We start from the raw sequence: 19,212 nt of genomic DNA, 5'->3' as shown, positions 1-19,212 counted from the left end.
AATATATGTATATAAAATATATTTTCTCGAGTAATAATTCAACACATTTATTTATAGAAACATTTTCTTTACAACATATATATATGTATATATAAATATAATATCAATTTTTTAATTAATTTTTCATTTATTAATATACTTTTAGGAGCAATTTTTCACAAAGGCGAAGAAGATCTTCAATCTGTATTCTTAAGAGCAATCTATGACACAAAATACGAAAACCCTACACTCACATTTGTACTTGTACCAGTCACTAGGTACATCGAAGGCAATACCGATAGCTTTATGACTGCTATAGCTAGTAAGTACACGTGAGATTAATTATTCCATGTGACAAATATTCCATAATGTTGACATGTATGTTTTCTGATAATTATATCTATTTTCCTACAAAATACACTTATTCTAATCCCAAGGATAGAAATTAAAAAATTTTTTAAACTATCATTACAATTAAACATATATAATATACACATTATAATGTAAATAAGATGTCATCAAATTAATTCGTTAAGTTGGCATCCCCTGCAGCCTTTGAAAAAATTAACATTCTATAGCATAGAAATGTGCAAACGAAAATTCGAAATGTGCATACATGTGCGAAAGATGAGCAATCGAATGAGCTATAGAAAATTAATTTTTTCAAAAGTTGGGGGCAAACTTCAGATGGATATTAAATTAAGATATGCTTATAATTAAAAAAGGAACAAGAGAATTATTCTTTTTTAAGATACTTTTTTATAGAAATACGTCAGGAAATTGAAAAAAAAAAAACAGATTTATGAAGAAGGTTTTACATTAAATAGTTATTCTAATTTTTAACATATTTGTTGATTTACTTATTCGACATTGTATTATTTTCTATATAGCTTGTGAACTTCTTGAAGAAGGTGTGGCAGCCATTTTCGGGCCTTCAAGGCGGTATACTAGTAACATAGTTGCGAGCATTGCCGCGCGATTTGATATACCGCATATCGAGTATGTCTGGCGAGAAAGCGAACGAAAGGAAAAGCAGAAGGAGGCTTCATCATCAATGACCATAAACATATTTCCTGCCAGTGAACTAGTCAGCCGGGTTAGTCGCATTTTAAAAGAATCATTTCGTAGCTAAATATATAGATTTTAGTAGTAAGTATAATAACTTGTAGATATAATAGCTATAATATAATAGCATATGGCTATAATATAATAGCATATGTATAAATGTAGATATAATAACTTGGACATGTTTGACAGTGCAAGTAATAATTCAATTTATTTTTATGGTGATTTTTAGATTCATATTTAGTTAATTAATCAAATCGAATAATTACCCAATAGAATAAAACATAATCTGCTTTTCTAAGATGCAAGTTAGATCGTGATTTTAATATCACGATGCACATTCGAAATACAATTATTATTTTTGTAACATATTTTTAATCAACAAAATTGTACAGGCTATCGCTGATGTCATTGATTCTATGAATTGGCGAAAATTCGTAGCAATTTACGAAACTGACGAAGGATTATCACGCCTTCAGAAGACTTTGATTCTAAAAGGAAAGAAGGACAATCCGATTACACGTACAGCATGGAAGCTTGAAGGACCAGATTATCGCTCGATGCTTAAAAAGATATGCTATTTGTATACAGTATGCAATATAATTATCGATGTTAAGCCGGAAAATATCATGAAAGTGCTTCATCAGGCAAAGGAAGTCAATTTACAAGCACGTTATTCAAACTTCGTTATTTCATATTTGGTACTGTATATTATATGTTTCATTTCAATAACAACATAATACTTTCGAAAACGTATCTCACATATTTTAGATCCGGAAAGTTGATGATTGAAGATTGAAAAATTATAAATTAAATTTTTAAAAATTACATTTAAGGAAAATTAAATATAATAGGTAAAGCATAATATTCTATGTTATTCTTGTGTATCTCCGCGATTGCTAGAAAACAATAAATAGCATAAAATAGTTTTTGAAATTGTCATTCTATTAAATCGTAGGATTCATCTATACTACCGATTGTCAAGATGCTAAATGGTACCGTTAATGTCACTGGACTGAGCATAAGAGAGAATGATGACATAGAAGGAATTGATTGGGTATTCATTCGACATAATCTTAATTATAAGCAATAAGCATAAGCATATATAATATAATATATTATATTAATTATAATATAATTTCAAAAGTTTATATTCTCTCATTGCATTTATATGTATGTATAATTCTTAAGTGCTCGCGTCAAGCCAGATCTATAGATCAAGTAAACGAGTGCGAAAAAATTGCTCCAATGATTGCAAACAGTCAATGCTATTTGATAATAAAAAATTATAACAGAAAAAATATTACTTACCATAAATATCAACGAATTAACATTCACGAAAGATTAAAATATTTCTGTGCAATTTTTTGTTGCGCAAGCACTTAAGAAAAGAAAGTATTTATTTATTCTAGCAGACAGATCAAAGTTTATTTAATGTTTTCAGACTCAATTAGATGACACAGATGTTTTTTATATAAAAAATTGTAAATAAAAAGTTATATAAATTTAAATTAACTACTTGAACTAATTCACGATTTTGATATAGCTAGATTCAGCGGTCCTCTATGACGCAGTATTTTTGTTGTATAAAGCATTAGAGACTCTAAATGCAAGAAATATTGAAAATGAAGAATCTATATCCATTGATCCTATACCACTTTTTTGTACTAATGGTAATAAAAAGTATCAAGTAGGATCTAATATTACTAGCGTTATGAGAGAGGTAAGGAGAAGGTTTTTCTTTATCACTTCTTATATAATAAAAAAATGGCAATTTGGCTTTAAACCTTAAGACATATTATGAAGAAAGTAATTTAAGTAATAATGACTTTCTTACATTTTTTTATATACAATTGCATAAAAAAATAAACTCTTTAAAGTTAGTTTAACGCCACATTAAATCTATTAAATATGACTGACATAATAACTACGACATTCATTATTTGACCACAACTGTATTCAAATAATAAATATTCGCGAAAAATATTGAAAAATTAATAGTATCAAATCTCCATTATTTATTTTTAACACAAGAAAATGAATTTTTTCTTACACAGATATCAAAGAAAGGAAAGATAACAGGCATTATGTCCATTGATGAATACGGTCGTCGACAAGATTTTAATGTAAAAATTTTAAACTTTCGACAATCGGGTATGATACAAACGGGTCATTGGGACTTTCATGGTGCAAAGATTAAGGAGGAAGTTGTCCTTAGATACAGATCTTTGCAACAGAAGATATTTAAGATTAGTGTAAACATAGTTCGTATAGTATTGCTTAACATATTAATTATACCTCTAATAAAATTATATGTTGTTATATTGAAAGAAAAAATTGGCTGCTGCAGCAAATTAGATGGTAAAATGTGGCACAACATTTTTAATTGGCTGCAGTAGCTAATTTTTGGTTGTGCAGTCCATTTTGGTTGTGTTAGCCTATCCGCAATGTCAGTGTAGGATTTCGATAGACGAACGTACCCAAAAATTGGCAGCTGCAACAAATTAAAAATGTTATGCCATATTCAGCTAATCTTTTCTTTCAATGTAGCCATTAAATATTAGAATTATATCTCGTAAATTCATTACGTAATTCATAAATTACAAGAGAGGAATTTAAAGTTATATTACGTGTACACTGAAAAAAAAGATTGGCTGTTGCAGCAAATTAGATGGTAAAATATGGCATAGCATTTGTAATTGGTTGCAGCAGTCAATTTTTGGTTGTGTTAGTCTATCGAAATCCTATACTGACATTGCAGATAGGCTAAAGCAACCAAAAATTGGCTGCTACAGCCAATTAAAAATACTATGCCATATTTTACCATCTAATTTGCTGCAGCAGCCAATCTTTTTTTCAGTGTATAGTTCGAGAAAGGCATTTATATGAGTACAGAATTTATGAGTACAGAAAAGAGCAAATTGTGTGTGAACGGAAAACAATATCGTATTTAATAATATTACTTTAATGCTTCAATATAAATATGGTTTCTCTTAGTTGGTATAAAAACAGAAATATAGTATACCACTAATGATACCATTAGTGATATACGTAATAGCGAACAAGTTAAATCAATGAAGTTACGTAACATTTTTCTATAATATATCCTCTCTTTTTTTTTATTTATTATTAATATCCTAGTTCTTTTTTTCATTTATTGTAATAAGAATTCACTAAGTATAAATTATACAAATATTTTTGGAGATATGTAATAATTTCGTCCGATTCAGAATGCACCCTACATTATGGAAGTGACTGATGGTTCAACGCGCGGAGAATTGATCGATCAAAAACGTTATGAAGGTTATTGCATCGATCTGATTAACTATATAGCACAATTTCTACGCTTTAAAGGCGTAGAATTCCAACTCATAACTGATGGATATGGAAGTTATGATTCGCAAACAAAGACCTGGAATGGTCTAATCAGGAGCATTCTGGATCATGTAAGTAACGTCCGATATTTTATAGAGGGGAAAAAATGATTTGTTAAAACATCTAAAAATTTTGCTAGATACAAAATCAAAAAATAATTTCGTTAGGTTGTCAAAATAATTATATAGGCTTAAGGTGATTTCTGAAATATTAAAACATTTCACAGCATTGCTAATCATGCTTGAGTTTACTACATATCTAATTATTTTGATGGTCCCGATAAAATTATTTCCGATTTGCATCTAATTAAATTTTTTAATATTTCAACAAAATTGTACTTTCCGCAGGAATTTTTGCTTAAAGAAAGATTTGTTCTGAAATTATTTCTATCATTTCATTTTGATGACAAAATAAAGTAAAAAAGTTTTTTTTTTATGAAAAGATAGAACAGAAACATGTAGATCAATTGAGTTTGTTTTCAAATTACAATTAAATTAATAATAGTATTTTTTTTAATGTAATCATCCATCCTTTATTTATAATTCACGTTAATTGTTTATCACTTTCATTTTACAAGATTTTCCTATTTATTGTGATAACAAACAATAGTTCGAGTTTGCAATACTTTTCAGTAATTTGTTATTTATGATATATTTCTAAAAAATTTCAGGAATCCGATTTTGCTATATCCGATTTAACTATAACGTCCTTACGCAAGACTGTTGTGGATTTTAGTTTGCCTTTTATGACCTCGGGTAAATACTGATATTAATACAATACTAACTATTAAAAAGGATATATAAAAAATATTATAATATTGTTATAATTCGTTATTCATTACTCATAAATTCTAGAGAACTCAAAAATAAATTAAACATGTTAAGATATTGTAAAACTAAAAATAAATAATTAATTAAATTTTAGATTATATGTTAATAGCAGTATTACAATTTTGTTTTAATTAGGTTTCAGCATTATATTTATCAAACCGGAGAAGAAAACGCCACCTTTTTTCCCTTTCTTGTTACCTTTATCTACAGAAGTTTGGCTCTACATAGCTATTGCTTATCTCGTCGTATCAATAATGTTTTTTTTCCAGGCAAAGTAAGATTTTCAGAGATAAAAACTTTATAATTTTGACAAAATGTAATAAAAATTATATTTCACAAATTAATTAAAATTAGTAGAGTGAAAATAACCGTTTAAAAAATGTGATTTGTATTCAGTAAATTTAAATTCTTTCTCAAGAATGGCATCTCGTGAGTGGAACAATCCGCATCTGTGCAATGCTGATCCTAAAGAACTCGAAAACAATTTTAACTTCAAAAATTCGTTTTATCTGACTATTGCTTCTTTTATGCAACGAGGATCAAACATACTGCCCAAGTAAGCTTTAATATGATCATTACATTATAATTAATAAATATATTTTAAATATTGAAAAAATTATTTTTAAACCAAGAATTCTTTTAAACTATTATAGTATTTACATATAAATAAAATCACCTTCATTGTAGAGCATCATCTCTGCGCATGCTTGCTAGCATGTGGTGGTTCTTTACTTTGACCATGTACAGCTCATATACAGCGAATCTAGCCGCCTTTCTCACTATAGACAAAATAGACATGCCTATCAAAGGATTTGAGGACCTACCTAAACAAACAAAAATTAAATATGGTACACTAAAGGATGGCGCAATAGCAGCATTCTTCAAAGTACATTAGCAGCTTATTTATGATCACATTTAGCCCAATATAAAAATAAATTACAGATACGATTCGATATTATCCAATTGTAGAATTCGAATTACTCAACGTACAAACAAATATGGACTACAATGGTGGACTCTAAGCCAAGCGTATTCACATCAAGTTATGAAGAAGGTACGCAATACCAAAATCGAACATGCACCACCTACAAAATACATGAAAACTACATGAAAAACCTTTCTTTCTTCAAAAAGGGTTACATTATTCGAAAAAACAAATTTTTCCTTTTAAATTCTATTTTTCAAATATATTAATTTTCCTACGTAATATAAAAGATCAATAATCGAGCAACAAAGGAACTTACAAATAATCAAATTTATTTGTATTCATTAAATACTAAACGTGAACGTTTCGGACCACGGGTCCTTCTTCGGCATATATGAAATTTCTTTTAGTGTTGTACATACATCTTCATGGTTTGAGATCGTGTATCCTAATGCGAATTCAGTCCGATTTTTGTCGATTGATCAAAGATTCTTCATAATCAAATAAAATTAATCATCAGAAATAAAATACAAGAAGCAGGAGCTCGTTATAACCATGTAAGATTCTTATAACGAGCTCCTGCTTCTTGTATTTTATTTCTGATGATTAATTTTATTTGATTATGAAGAATCTTTGATCAATCGACAAAAATCGGACTGAATTCGCATTAGGATACACGATCTCAAACCATGAAGATGTATGTACAACACTAAAAGAAATTTCATATATGCCGAAGAAGGACCCGTGGTCCGAAACGTTCACGTTTAGTATTTAATAAATAAATTTGATTATTTGTAAGTTCCTTTGTTGCTCGATTATTGACCTTTTATATTACGTAATTTGCTTTGCATAAAACGAGCAAACTATAATTTATTAATTTTCTGTTACAATACGTTCCAGGCATCGACCGAGTTATCAACGGCAAACGACGATATGCCTTTTTCATGGAAAGTGCCGCTATAGAATATAATACGGAGCGTAAATGCGACATAATTAAAATAGGCAGTTTGCTCGAAAACAGAGGCTACGGAATTGCTATGCCACGCAGTAATATTATAATTTCACTATAATATTTTTCCATTTCTTTATCTTTATATAAATCATTTCTCTTGCATCTTTTCTGCAGATTCTCCATACAGAACAGATATTAACCTAGCGATCCAGAAGTTAGGAGAGAAAGGTATACTGCAAAACTTGAAGACAAAGTGGTGGAAAAATAGGGGAGGAGATTTGTGCAAAAAAAAAAAAGATGAAGTGGAAAAGGATGCAAACACAAGCGAATTAGGGATGGCAAGCCTCGGAGGTGTATTCTTCGTTCTAATGTGTGGTTGTAGCGCTTCGTTCTTTATCGCAATTTGCGAATTTCTATGGAATATACGTAAAGTCGCTGTGATAGAGAAGGTAAATCTTCATTTTATCGTGTTCATTATTAATTTTGGGATAAATACTATAAATAAAGTAAACTAATTTTCTTCCTTTTAACGAAGAAAAGCATTCAAAAACTTAATATACAATATAAAATTTCTTTCTTTTTATCGTAAATTAAATTGTGAAACAAAATGTACAATACGCGAATTTTAACTATATCAATATTATATGCCAACCTTAAATTTTATAAGTTAGTTACTGCATCGTCATCATTACGATATACTAAAGAGGAACTTAATTATCATCTTTCGTACAGACCACGCTGTGGGAAGCACTAGTTGCCGAGTTGAAATTCGCCGTGAACATCTTCGCAATTACGAAACCTGTTAAAATTGTCAAGAGCAGCAGTAACATAAAACATAAATTGCCAACAGTAACATAAGTTTCAGGAAGGGTGAACTTGAAAGAGCTGCATCTACAGCTTGATCTATCGTTGTTTCTTTTTTATGTATTGATGTGTTCGATAAATTCGATAAAGACCATAATAGAAATAAATGTATGTGATGATCATGAAATTAATTAATTATTACCAAGGGAATTTAAGTTTAACCATGAATTTTTATTTAAATAATACATGGACACTTACCTTGAAAGCACTAAATCATTAAATAAATTTTCATACATATATAAATAGGTAATGATGTTTGTAAAGATGTGTATTAAGCACGGATCGATGTATTCACTATAAACTAAACGACTGTATGAGTCAGTCATCTCTGTGTGTATACCTTTCTCTTCTGCGTAATATTATTTTTAAATATTAATGATACAATCTTGTGTACAACAGTTAACATAAGTATTATTCGCCAACAAGCAAAAATCGGATTTGCTTCATCAACTGAACAAAATATTCGGACTTCAACCGAATCGATCAACAGATCCTTATTAAAAGCATGTATGCTTAAGATTTAACGAAAATAATTTTAACATTTAATTTTCATTTTTATAAATAAAGCATGACACAGATTAAAAGTATTCTGTATTGTTAGCATGTATTTAAATAAAAGTTTTTTTGAGTATGAAGCGATGGTTAAATGATTTATCTTATTGACCTTGAATAACTTTTGGTTTAGAAAATATGTCTTAATTTATACTGTCAAATGTGAATAATAATATATGAAAAAGATTAATCTATTTCGGTATATGTAATGCAAAGAAAAAGTTCACATTACTCATTTTGACATTATAGTCCAATATGATCGCGATAAAAGACTACAAACAATAATTACTTAAGTTTTTTATGTGTTATAAATAATGCGTAATTTTTATATTGTTATATCTTTCATTAATTTACTACTTCATTTATTCTTATTCATAATTTTTTTGCTACATAAATAAAAATGTATTCTTTTTAATTTTATTTTGAAAATGAAAGATATTTTAATCACAAATTGGCAAATTTACAATAAAGAAAGTTGGTTCAAATAGTAAAAAAAACAGAGCATAGACTGTTTTTTTTTATTGCAATTTTAACTTGACTTTCTTCCTATTTGTTACGTTACAACAAAAAATATCCCCACTAATTTATTTAATTAAATGAAAATATAAATTTATCATTTTAATAACGCGCTTATTTGAATATATTTTTTTAAACATGGAAATATATCGTTACTGGAAGAATGTGCGACGTAGTCACTACGACACGGTTCTCAAAACGGACGACGCGAAGCCAAGCGTATATAAGATGTGGTTCGGATCCAAATTTAGATCAGTGTATAGTAGGACAACATCGAAGTAGAAACTTCGCGAATACAGTTTCCTGATTCATTAGTTTTCCCTCTTCTATTTCATTGAAATTTTGAAAAGTTTCTATTGAAAGTATCTTTTTTGCTTCGAATAAAGATCTTAATTGATTCCAATTGGAAAAGCATTGAATTAAAACAATGAAAAGAATACAGTTATTGACACGTGAACATTAAAAAAATTCTTAGCATATACATATAAGGTAATATAGTTCTACTGAGATAAAAAAGCGATATAACTCGATTGATCTTAAAATGGTTGAACCGTTAAAATTTATAATCACAATATAAAAAATTTTAATTAGAAATTATGATCAATCATGTATTCTCCAATTCTCCAAATGTTCTAGATTGAAAGTGAAGTTATTAAATAATAATAAATATTTTATTTAAGAAAAAATTATCTTAATTAAAATCTACATTTGATATCTACATTTTACTATACATTATCGATATCGCTAAAATGTAGTGTTATATATACAGAAAAAGAGAAATCATTGACAATTGCTCAAGTTATTCATATCTTGTAAGAAATTCACTATTGTGTTTTACAGATTTTTTACTAAAATGGACTCACGACAGTATTTGTTTTCCACTATATTAATTTTATTAGTACTGGCAACACGCATCCATGGCCTGACGCGACCAATAAAAATCGGTAAGCAGTGATCATTCTATGAATGGTTTTGCGAATGTTCAAAAGATTCATTTATCGATAGAACTGACAAAGACTAAAACTTCTACACAGTAAAAAAATTTGTGTATTTGTGTTGGAAACGGTCCACTCACGTTTGTGTTAACAATTTGTGTTGAATTTTTTAACATATTCGAGTGTTAATTTAACATAATGTGATTATATTATTTAATGATTTTTTATGAAATTGATATTCAATGTTTCTTAGTATCAAAATGACAATTTATGAGTAAGTAAACAAGTAACATAAAAATAATGTGTCTTAAAACGTAAATTCTAAGACAAATGAATGAAATATGTGTTAATTTAACATATCATAAATATTAATTTTCTAAAAAAAGATATGTTCCCACACGAGATATGTTTACAAACTGTGTCGATGTTATCTTTCTTTGTATTTATTCTCTTACATAATATTTGTGTTACCTTCTAACATATTCACCTTGTGTAAAATTAACTGAAAAATTTGAGTGGACCGTTTGGAACATGCGATTTATGTTAAATTCAACACATTTTTTCCAACTGTGTATGATAATCTATATTACAGCAATTTAACATAATATTCTATTTGACGACTGCATATATATATTTAAATTAAACAATAATCGACTCTATAAATTACTTATGGTTTTCTTCTTTTTTATGACAAATCATCATAAAAAATGCTATAAAATACATGGATTCATAATCAAAATAAAATTAAAAAAGTATGTTTAACATAAAAAATTTTCTTGATATGACAGAAGTAAAAATATATTTATAAATTTTAGAGTTAAAATTCAGTAATGATAAATTTTGTTCGTGATAATACCAATGTAGGTACGTTCACAAAGTCACGCAAGAGAAATATTTTTAACGGTGTTCACATGCGCTTAGGTACTTAATATTGATCCGACACGCGCGTGCATAACGTAAATTGCGAATTCGTGCGTAGTCATCAACTAATATTAGTTATTATTCAAGTAAATATAGGTATGTAATAATTATTTAGAGCTATATTATAATTAGAAAATTAATTGCGATTATCTATTAATCTTTTTAATTTAGTTTTTTTTATTGAACATTGTACGATTTGTTTTCATCGAGTTATTCAACATTGAAGCAAAAGCGACCACTGTTGCTTCAATGTTGAATAACTCGATGAAAAAAAATCGTACAATGTTCAATAAAAAAACAAATTAAAGGTAAAGATTCACTCTTTCGAATGTTGTAAACTGCATTTGTATACGATTTTTAGTTCACGCCATGGAATTTTGTAAATTTCGCATAAAATTTTTAGATTTGACGGATATCCGTTTATATTCGTATAACTCCCCAAAAAATCAGTCATATCGAAATATCAATTACCGATTTTTGAAATATAGAGTTTCAAGCTTTAAAATGCTTTTTTATTTTTTTATCTACGATGATTTTACACCGAGTTACGGTTATTCGAAGATTGTGCAATTTTGAGCGTGTTCGAAAGTATTCTCTATTTTTTGTTGAGTAATGTATATAATCATGTACAAATTCCTCTTTATACTATATTTTACACATTAATATTAATTAATTTTAATTAAACAAAGTAAGACGTTTTACAAATTTTTTAAATTAATTATTAATATATTTTTTAGGAGCAATCTTTCACAAAGGCGATGAACATCTTAACTCTGCATTCTTAAAAGCAATCTCTGACACAAAATACGAAAATCTTGCACCCGCATTCGAGCTTACCCCTGTCATTAAGTACATCGATGCTAATACTGATAGTTTTAAGACTGCCTTAGCTGGTGAGTACGCGGTGAAACCAATTACTCCGAATGACAATTATTCCATAATATATCAAAAAGTTTATTTCCTAATAATTATAAATATGCAATATTTTCCCATAATGTATTTACTCTAATTCAATCCCGAGAATAGGAAATTGAAAATGTTTAGAATAGTTCTATAGTTATACGTATAATCTATATATTGTAATATATACAGGGTGTCTCTGAAGTAAGGTCGGGGCCGCATTGGGGGCGTAGAATGGGTCAAGGCGAACAAAAACGTCTTATACCATTTTGAGATATCCGCTGTAGTTTTCGAATTAAGGGGATGCTGGAGTGATCAAATTATCACATTACAGTCATATAAAAATCTTCGAATTGACTGAATAAAACGGAACAAAATCGTATAAGACTTTTTTGTTCCCCTTGACCCATTCTACGCCCCCAATACAACCCCGACCTTATTTCAGAGACATCCTGTATGTGTGTGTATGTATGTATGTATACACACACGCACGCACGCACGCACACGTAATATATGTGTATATATATATATATACACACGGAAAATGTTATCAAATATTCAAGCATGATAATTTAAAACGGGACAAAAAAATTATTTTTTTATGGTCACAAAAATTCGTGTGCAAATTGAAAAATAAAACGAGTTTACAAAGAAGGTTTCACATTGCATTTTTATTCTATAATTTTAGATATATTGTTAATTTATCATATACTTAATCGATATTATATTACTTTTCACATATATAGCTTGCGACCTTCTTGAGGAAGGTGTGGCAGCCATTTTTGGACCTGCAAGCAGGCATACTCGTGGTATAGTTGCGAGCATTGCAGCTCTATATGATATACCGCACATTGAATATGTCTGGCGGGAAAACGAAGGATCAATAGAGAAAAACGAAAAAAAGAAGATTCTATCGTCGATGACTATAAATGTATTTCCTGCCAGTGAGCAAGTCAGCCAGGTCAGTCGCTATATAAAGAGTTCTATTATAAAGAACGCTTCACAACCGAAAATCGATTTTGTTGATTATACGCTATAGTAAATCGCAAAATTTGAAAAAGATGTTTAACAGTGCAAGTAATAATTCAATTTATTGGTTTACGTGATGATTTTTAGGTGTACATCTAATTAATCAAATCGAACGTACACAGTTGAAAAAAATGTGTTGAATTTAATATAAATGTCCCAAACGGTCCACTCAAATTTTTCACAGTTAATTTTACACAAGGTGAATATGTTAGAAGATAACACAAATATTATGTAAGAGAATAAATACAAAGAAAGATAACATCGACACAATTTGTAAACATACTGTGGGAACATATTTTTTTTTTCAGAAAATTAACATTTATGATATATTAAATTATATCAACACACATACTATATTTCATTCATTTGTTTTAGAATTTTCGTTTTAAAACACATTATTTTTATGTTACTTGTTTACTTACTCATAAATTGTGTCATTTTGACACTAAGAAACATTGAATATCAATTTCACAAAAAATCTTTAAATAACATAATCACATTATGTTAAAATAACACTCGAATATGTTAAAAAAATTCAACATAAACTGATAACACAAACGTGAGTGGACCGTTTCCAACACAAATACACAAATTTTTTTACTGTTAGTAAAGTCTACGATTAGTCTACGATTCTAGAAATCGTAATTTTGATATCGTTGCATTTAAAATACAATTATTATTTTTGTAATGTATTATTAATCGACAAAACTATAGGCTATTGCTGATGTCATTGCATCAATGAAATGGCGAAATTTCGCAGCGATTTACGAAACTGACGAGGGACTATCGCGCCTACAGAAGACTTTGACTCTAAAAGGAGACAAAGATAATCCGATTGTACACACAGTACGACAGTTGAACGAAGAATCGGATTATCGTGCGATGCTTAAAGAGATACGCTCTTTGTCGGTGTGCAATATAATTATTGATGTCAAGCCGGAACATATTATGGAAGTGCTCCAAAAAGCAAAGGAAGTCAGATTGTTAGCAGATTATTGCGATTTTGTGTTAACATATATGGTATAGTATATTACTTAACAATTTTCAATAACAAAACGGTACTTTCAAACATGTGTATTTCACATATTTCCAGTAAAAAGATTAGTGTTTAAAAAACTATGAATTAAACTATCAAAATTAAATATGTAAGAAAAATTAAATAGAATAGATAAAACATAATATTGTATATTATTTTTGTGCCAATTGCTAGAAAACAAACAGTATAAATAGTTTTTGAAATAATCTTTCTATTGAAATCGTAGGATTCATCCAAGCTACCTATCCTCGAGATGCGAAATGGTACGGTTAATATCACTGGATTGAGCATAAGAGAGAATGACATAGAAGGAATTGATTGGGTATTCATTCAAGAACCTCTTAATTTTTTTATTAGCAATGAGTATATGATATATTAATTATGATATAATCTCAAAAGTTTATATTCTCTTATTGAGTTTAAAACAAAATATTTAAAATAGAATATTTATATAGAATTATATAAGTTGACTGCCTGAATATATATTGTTTGCGATTTTATGTAGCTGGATTCAGCGGTTCTCTATGACGCAGTATTTTTATTACAAAAAGCATTAGAGACTTTAAATGCAAGAAATATTGATAACGAAGAATATATGTCCATTGATCCTATACCACTTTCTTGTACTAATAATACTATAAAGTATCAAGTGGGACCTAATATTACCAGCGTTATGCGAGAGGTAAGGGGAGATTTTCCTTTATATTTCTTACAAACTAAAAAAGTAGTAATTTGATTTTTGTCTTAGGATATACATATAAAGAAAGTAATTCAATGGATAAACACTTTCCTATATTTTTATATACGATTGTAAAAATAAAATCTTTGTAATGCCATATTAGAACTATCGAATGTGATGAATATAATAACAAATTTTACTAATTTTCGAATATAATTAAATAAAATTATTCGAATACAATTTAAGTAATCTCATACAGGATGTCCCATGGGAATGTGTTGAAACTAATCAGCTGTCATTTTCGAAGGTATTCAGTTATTGAAAAAACAAAAATTCCCATGGGACATCCTGTATTTAATAATGATCATGATAAATTTTTATCAATTATTTTGAAAATAATAAAATTAATTTTTTGTTACATAGTTGTCACAAGTGGGAAAGATAACGGGCTTTATGAACATTGACGAGTACGGTCGTCGACAAGATTTTAACGTAAAAATTTTTAATTTTCGACCATCGGGTATGGTACAAACAGGTTTCTGGGAACGTTTGAGCGGTGTAAATATTCTACGGACTCAAAAGGAGCAAGACAGCTATTTATACAAATCCATGGAAGAAAAGACATTCACGATTAGCGTAAAAGAAGTTCGTATTACTATACGTTAATTAATTCTCACATTATACATAATTTTTCTATAAGTATTCTTCTCTCTCTCTCTCTCTCTCTCTCTCCTGCTCTTTCTGTCACTTTTTCTTGCTGTTTCTCTTAGCTTTCTCTACTCTAAATTATACATATATTTTTGAAGATATGAAACATGTAAATAACTTTCCAATCCAGAGTGCTCCGTACATAATGGAGGTAAAGGATGGTTCAATGCGCGGAGAATTGATCGATCAAAAACGCTATGAAGGTTATTGCATCGATCTGATTAATTATATAGCAAAATTTCTACATTTCAAGGGAGTAGTATTTGAAATGGTACCCGATCAAAAGCATGGCAAATATGATCCAGTCACAAAGACGTGGGATGGTTTAATCAGGCGCATTTTGGATCGTGTAAGCAAAATATTTTGTTTTGCAAAAACATTGCTTCAAAGGAGATTTATTTTAAATTTACTTCTGTTACCTTATTTTGTCGACTTCAAGCAAAAAAATTCTTTTACAAAAAGCAATTTCTTTTATAAAACAAGAAACATGTACCAAATCATTTGTTTTCACATTACAAATTAATTTTCAAAAACGCAATAATCCATCTTTTATCTAAAATCCACGTCAATCCACGTTCATCATTCTCAATTTTATGGAATTTTCCTATTTATCGTGATAAGCAAAAGTACGGCTTACTTTTCCGTAAACTGTTATTTATCATCCATTTCTATTATTTTATTTCTAAATATTATTTATTATACACAGTTGGAAAAAATGTGTTAAATTTAACATAAATCGCATGTCCCAAACGGTCCACTCAAATTTTTCAATTAATTTTACACAAGATGAATATGTTAGAAGATAACACAAATATTTATGTAAGAGAGTAAATACAAAGAAAAATAACATCACCACAATTTGTAAACAAACCGTGAGATTTTTTTTTTCAAAAAATTAACATTTATGATATGTTAAATTAACATATATTTTATTCATTTGTCTTAGAGTTTACGTTTTAAAACATTATTTTTATGTTACTTGTTCACTTACTCACATCCCCAGAGAAAGGTTTCTTCGATTCAAAGAAATTTTTTCTTTAATCGTATAGCAAAGAAACATTTCTTTGAATCGAAGAAACCTTTCTCTGGGTGTATAAATTGTATCATTTTGACACTAAGAAACATTGAATATCAATTTCACAAAAAATCTTTAAATATCACATTATGTTAAATTAACACTTGAATATGTTAAAAAATTCTCCACAAACTGTTAACACAAACGTGAGTGGACCGTTTCCAATACAAATACATTTTTTTACTGTGTAGGAAGCCGATCTTGCAATATGTGATTTAACCATTACATACGAGCGCAAGAGCGCTGTGGATTTTAGTTTGCCGTTCATGAATCTCGGTAAATATTATGTATATAATACAATATCTATTAAAAAGAATAAAATGCAAAAAATATTCTAATATCGTTATAATTTGTTATTTATTATAAATTCTAGAAGAGAATTAAAAAATCAATTTAAAATTCTTAAAATATTGTAAAAGCAATAATACAATAATTACATTTTATTATATATTAATTTATGACAATATATATTCCAACTTTGTGTTTATTAGGTATAAGCATTGTATTTAACAAACCGGAAGAGAAGGTACCAGACTTTTTTTCCTTTTTACTACCTTTAAGCACCGAAGTATGGTTCTACATGGCAACTGCTTTTCTCGGGGTATCGATAATGTTATTCCTTCAGGCGAGGTAAAATTTTTCAGAGATAAAATATTTTACAATTTTGACAAAAATGTAATAAGAATTATCCTTCTCAAATTAATAAAAATTAGTAAAAATAACCGTTAAAAAAATGTGACTTGCGTTTTGTAAATTCTTTCTCAAGAATGGCACCTGGTGAGTGGGACAATCCGCATCCATGCAATGCCGATCCTGAAGAACTCGAAAACAATTTCAACTTTAAAAACTCGTTTTGGTTGAATATTGGTTCACTTATGCAGCAAGGTTCCGATATATTGCCAAAGTAAATAAAGTCTAATATGACAATGAATTTATCATTGTACTATGATTAATAAACATATTTTAAACATTAAAGAAATTATTTTTTTAATCAAGGATTAATTATTTTCTTATTTATGCATGCTTATATGCTTTATGTCATTTTCAGTTATAGTGTATGATTCTTAGTAATTATTCCAACTAATATAATTTTAATTGTATTTTACATATTTGAAATATGATGTATATAAATATTTCACAAGTGACTTGATCTATACTGAATGTCTATTTTACTGTTATGCTTATTATCAAATAATTAGATTTGGCACTCTTTCGACGTTTTAAATTATTATAATTTATGTAAAACAAAATCACTTTCATTACAGAGCACCGTCTCTGCGCATGCTTGCAAGCATGTGGTGGTTCTTCACCTTGATCATGATCAGCTCATATACAGCGAATCTAGCCGCCTTTCTCACAGTGGACAAAATGGACGCGCCTATTAAAGGTGTTGAAGATTTAGCCAAGCAAACAAAAATCAAATACGGTGCATTAGAGGGTGGGTCAACGTCTACATTCTTCAAAGTCAGTTTGTTAACAGCTTATTTATCGACATATTTAGCTCAATATAAAAATAACAGATATGATTCAATATCCAATTGCAGGATTCGAACTATTCAACGTACAAACGAATGTGGGCTACAATGTTAGACTCTAGGCCAAGCGTATTCACATCAAATAATGATGAAGGTGGGCAATACCAAAATAAAATACGCATATGAAGAATCTCCTTTTTTTAAAGAGTTACATTATTCGAAAAAACAAATTTTTTTCTCTTAGATTCGATTTCTTAGACTCTTTATTGCGATACGTTCCAGGTGTCGACCGAGTTATCAAGGGCAAAAGACAATATGCCTTTCTCATGGAATCCACTACCATCGAATATAAAATGGAGCGCAACTGCGATATAATCAAAATAGGCGGACTAATTGACAACAAAGGCTATGGCATAGCTATGCCGCGCAGTAATATTATATAATATTATAATATATTCTTTGTATACATCCAATATTTTTCCATTCCTTTATCATTTCTCTTGCATCTCTTCCGTAGATTCTCCATATAGAACACCGATTAATCGTGCGATCCTAACGCTGGGAGAGAAAGGTGTACTGCTGGCACTCAAAAAAAAGTGGTGGCAAGATATAGGAGGAGGTTTATGCATAGAGGATGAAGCAGAAAAGAGTGCAAGCACAAGCGAATTAGGATTGGCAAGCGTCGGAGGTGTATTCTTTGTTTTAATGTGTGGCTTGTGCGGTTCATTTTTTATCGCAATTTGCGAATTTCTGTGGAATATACGTAAAGTCGCTGTGACAGAAAAGGTAAATTTTCACTTTGTTATGTTCACTTTGGTATATTATTAAATTTAAAATAAATAAAATAAGTTAATTTTGTCCGTTTAAAGAAAATTATTCAAAATTTTAATGTATAATATAAAAGTTTTACTTCTTTTTATCATAGTTAAGTTGTGAAACAAATTTAATTATTATCTTTCGTACAGGTTACGCCGTGGGAAGCACTAATTGCCGAGTTAAAATTTGCTGTGAACATCTTTGAAGTGACTAAACCCGTTAAAATTTCCAAGAGTAGCAACAGCAGCGCAAGCTCTATGGGTGGATTTGGCAGAGCTGCATCCACAGCTCGATCTATCGTTGGCTCTTTCTTACGTCTTGATATGGTCGATAAATTCGATAAAGACCTCAACATGAGCAATCGCACCAACGATCGTAAAATTAATTGATCTGCTAAAAGAACTGAAGTAAACTATGATTGTTTTAAATATAATATACGATTTAAAATCATACAAAGTTATATTGAAACTATGTATCTAATCGGTAATAAATACATACAAATTAAATGAGTTTAATTATTGACATAAGGCAACCAAAAAAAAATTTTAATTAAATTTATACACAAATTAGTAGAGATCAG

General features: G+C 28.9%; 2 protein-coding genes across 3 annotated transcripts in view; both read left to right on the top strand.

Annotated features, from left to right (window-relative positions):
- Positions 1–7,991, top strand: part of LOC108730544 (glutamate receptor ionotropic, kainate 2-like) — a 9,036-nt gene extending 1,045 nt beyond the window's left edge. The window contains exons 2-16 of the mRNA XM_018460308.1: positions 146–301; positions 870–1,075; positions 1,440–1,745; positions 2,003–2,101; positions 2,591–2,767; positions 3,102–3,308; positions 4,275–4,490; positions 5,090–5,174; positions 5,385–5,523; positions 5,668–5,805; positions 5,937–6,135; positions 6,219–6,303; positions 7,075–7,221; positions 7,301–7,575; positions 7,859–7,991. Coding sequence (XP_018315810.1) covers positions 146–301; positions 870–1,075; positions 1,440–1,745; positions 2,003–2,101; positions 2,591–2,767; positions 3,102–3,308; positions 4,275–4,490; positions 5,090–5,174; positions 5,385–5,523; positions 5,668–5,805; positions 5,937–6,135; positions 6,219–6,303; positions 7,075–7,221; positions 7,301–7,575; positions 7,859–7,984 — 2,561 coding nt within the window. The 3' untranslated portion in view covers positions 7,985–7,991. The remainder of the gene's footprint in view (positions 1–145; positions 302–869; positions 1,076–1,439; positions 1,746–2,002; positions 2,102–2,590; positions 2,768–3,101; positions 3,309–4,274; positions 4,491–5,089; positions 5,175–5,384; positions 5,524–5,667; positions 5,806–5,936; positions 6,136–6,218; positions 6,304–7,074; positions 7,222–7,300; positions 7,576–7,858) is intronic.
- Positions 7,992–9,326: 1,335 nt separating this feature from the next.
- LOC108730543 (glutamate receptor ionotropic, kainate 2-like) lies at positions 9,327–19,124 on the top strand. Of its 2 annotated transcripts, XM_018460306.1 has the most exons (17): positions 9,327–9,547; positions 9,899–10,002; positions 11,652–11,807; positions 12,561–12,775; positions 13,558–13,863; positions 14,106–14,201; positions 14,385–14,561; positions 14,982–15,203; positions 15,397–15,615; positions 16,533–16,617; positions 16,833–16,971; positions 17,108–17,245; positions 17,607–17,805; positions 17,886–17,970; positions 18,099–18,245; positions 18,334–18,602; positions 18,782–19,021. In XM_018460306.1, the coding sequence occupies exons 2-17, from the start codon at positions 9,912–9,914 to the stop codon at positions 19,019–19,021; spliced, it is 2,784 nt and encodes a 927-aa protein (XP_018315808.1). In that variant the 5' UTR covers positions 9,327–9,547; positions 9,899–9,911. The 2 variants fall into 2 exon arrangements, with proteins under 2 accessions (XP_018315808.1, XP_018315809.1); XM_018460307.1 differs by lacking the exon at positions 9,327–9,547 and having other exon boundaries at positions 9,912–10,002; positions 18,782–19,124.
- The last annotated feature ends 88 nt before the right edge of the window (positions 19,125–19,212 follow it).

The sequence above is a fragment of the Mycetomoellerius zeteki genome, unplaced genomic scaffold (assembly GCF_001594055.1).
Source record: "Mycetomoellerius zeteki isolate Tzet28-1 unplaced genomic scaffold, Tzet1.0 scaffold93, whole genome shotgun sequence".
Lineage (NCBI taxonomy): Eukaryota > Metazoa > Arthropoda > Insecta > Hymenoptera > Formicidae > Mycetomoellerius > Mycetomoellerius zeteki.
The sequence above is the reverse complement of the archived record's forward strand: the minus strand, read 5'-3'. Positions and strand labels throughout refer to the sequence as shown.

Bases quoted from the DNA above. Each gene is read 5' to 3' on its own strand.
- LOC108730543 (XM_018460307.1), top strand. From the start codon at position 9,912: ATGGACTCACGACAGTATTTGTTTTCCACTATATTAATTTTATTAGTA. The intron at 12,776-13,557 runs GTCAGTCGCTAT...ACAAAACTATAG, and splicing joins CCAGTGAGCAAGTCAGCCAG to GCTATTGCTGATGTCATTGC. The intron at 18,603-18,781 runs GTAAATTTTCAC...TCTTTCGTACAG, and splicing joins AAGTCGCTGTGACAGAAAAG to GTTACGCCGTGGGAAGCACT.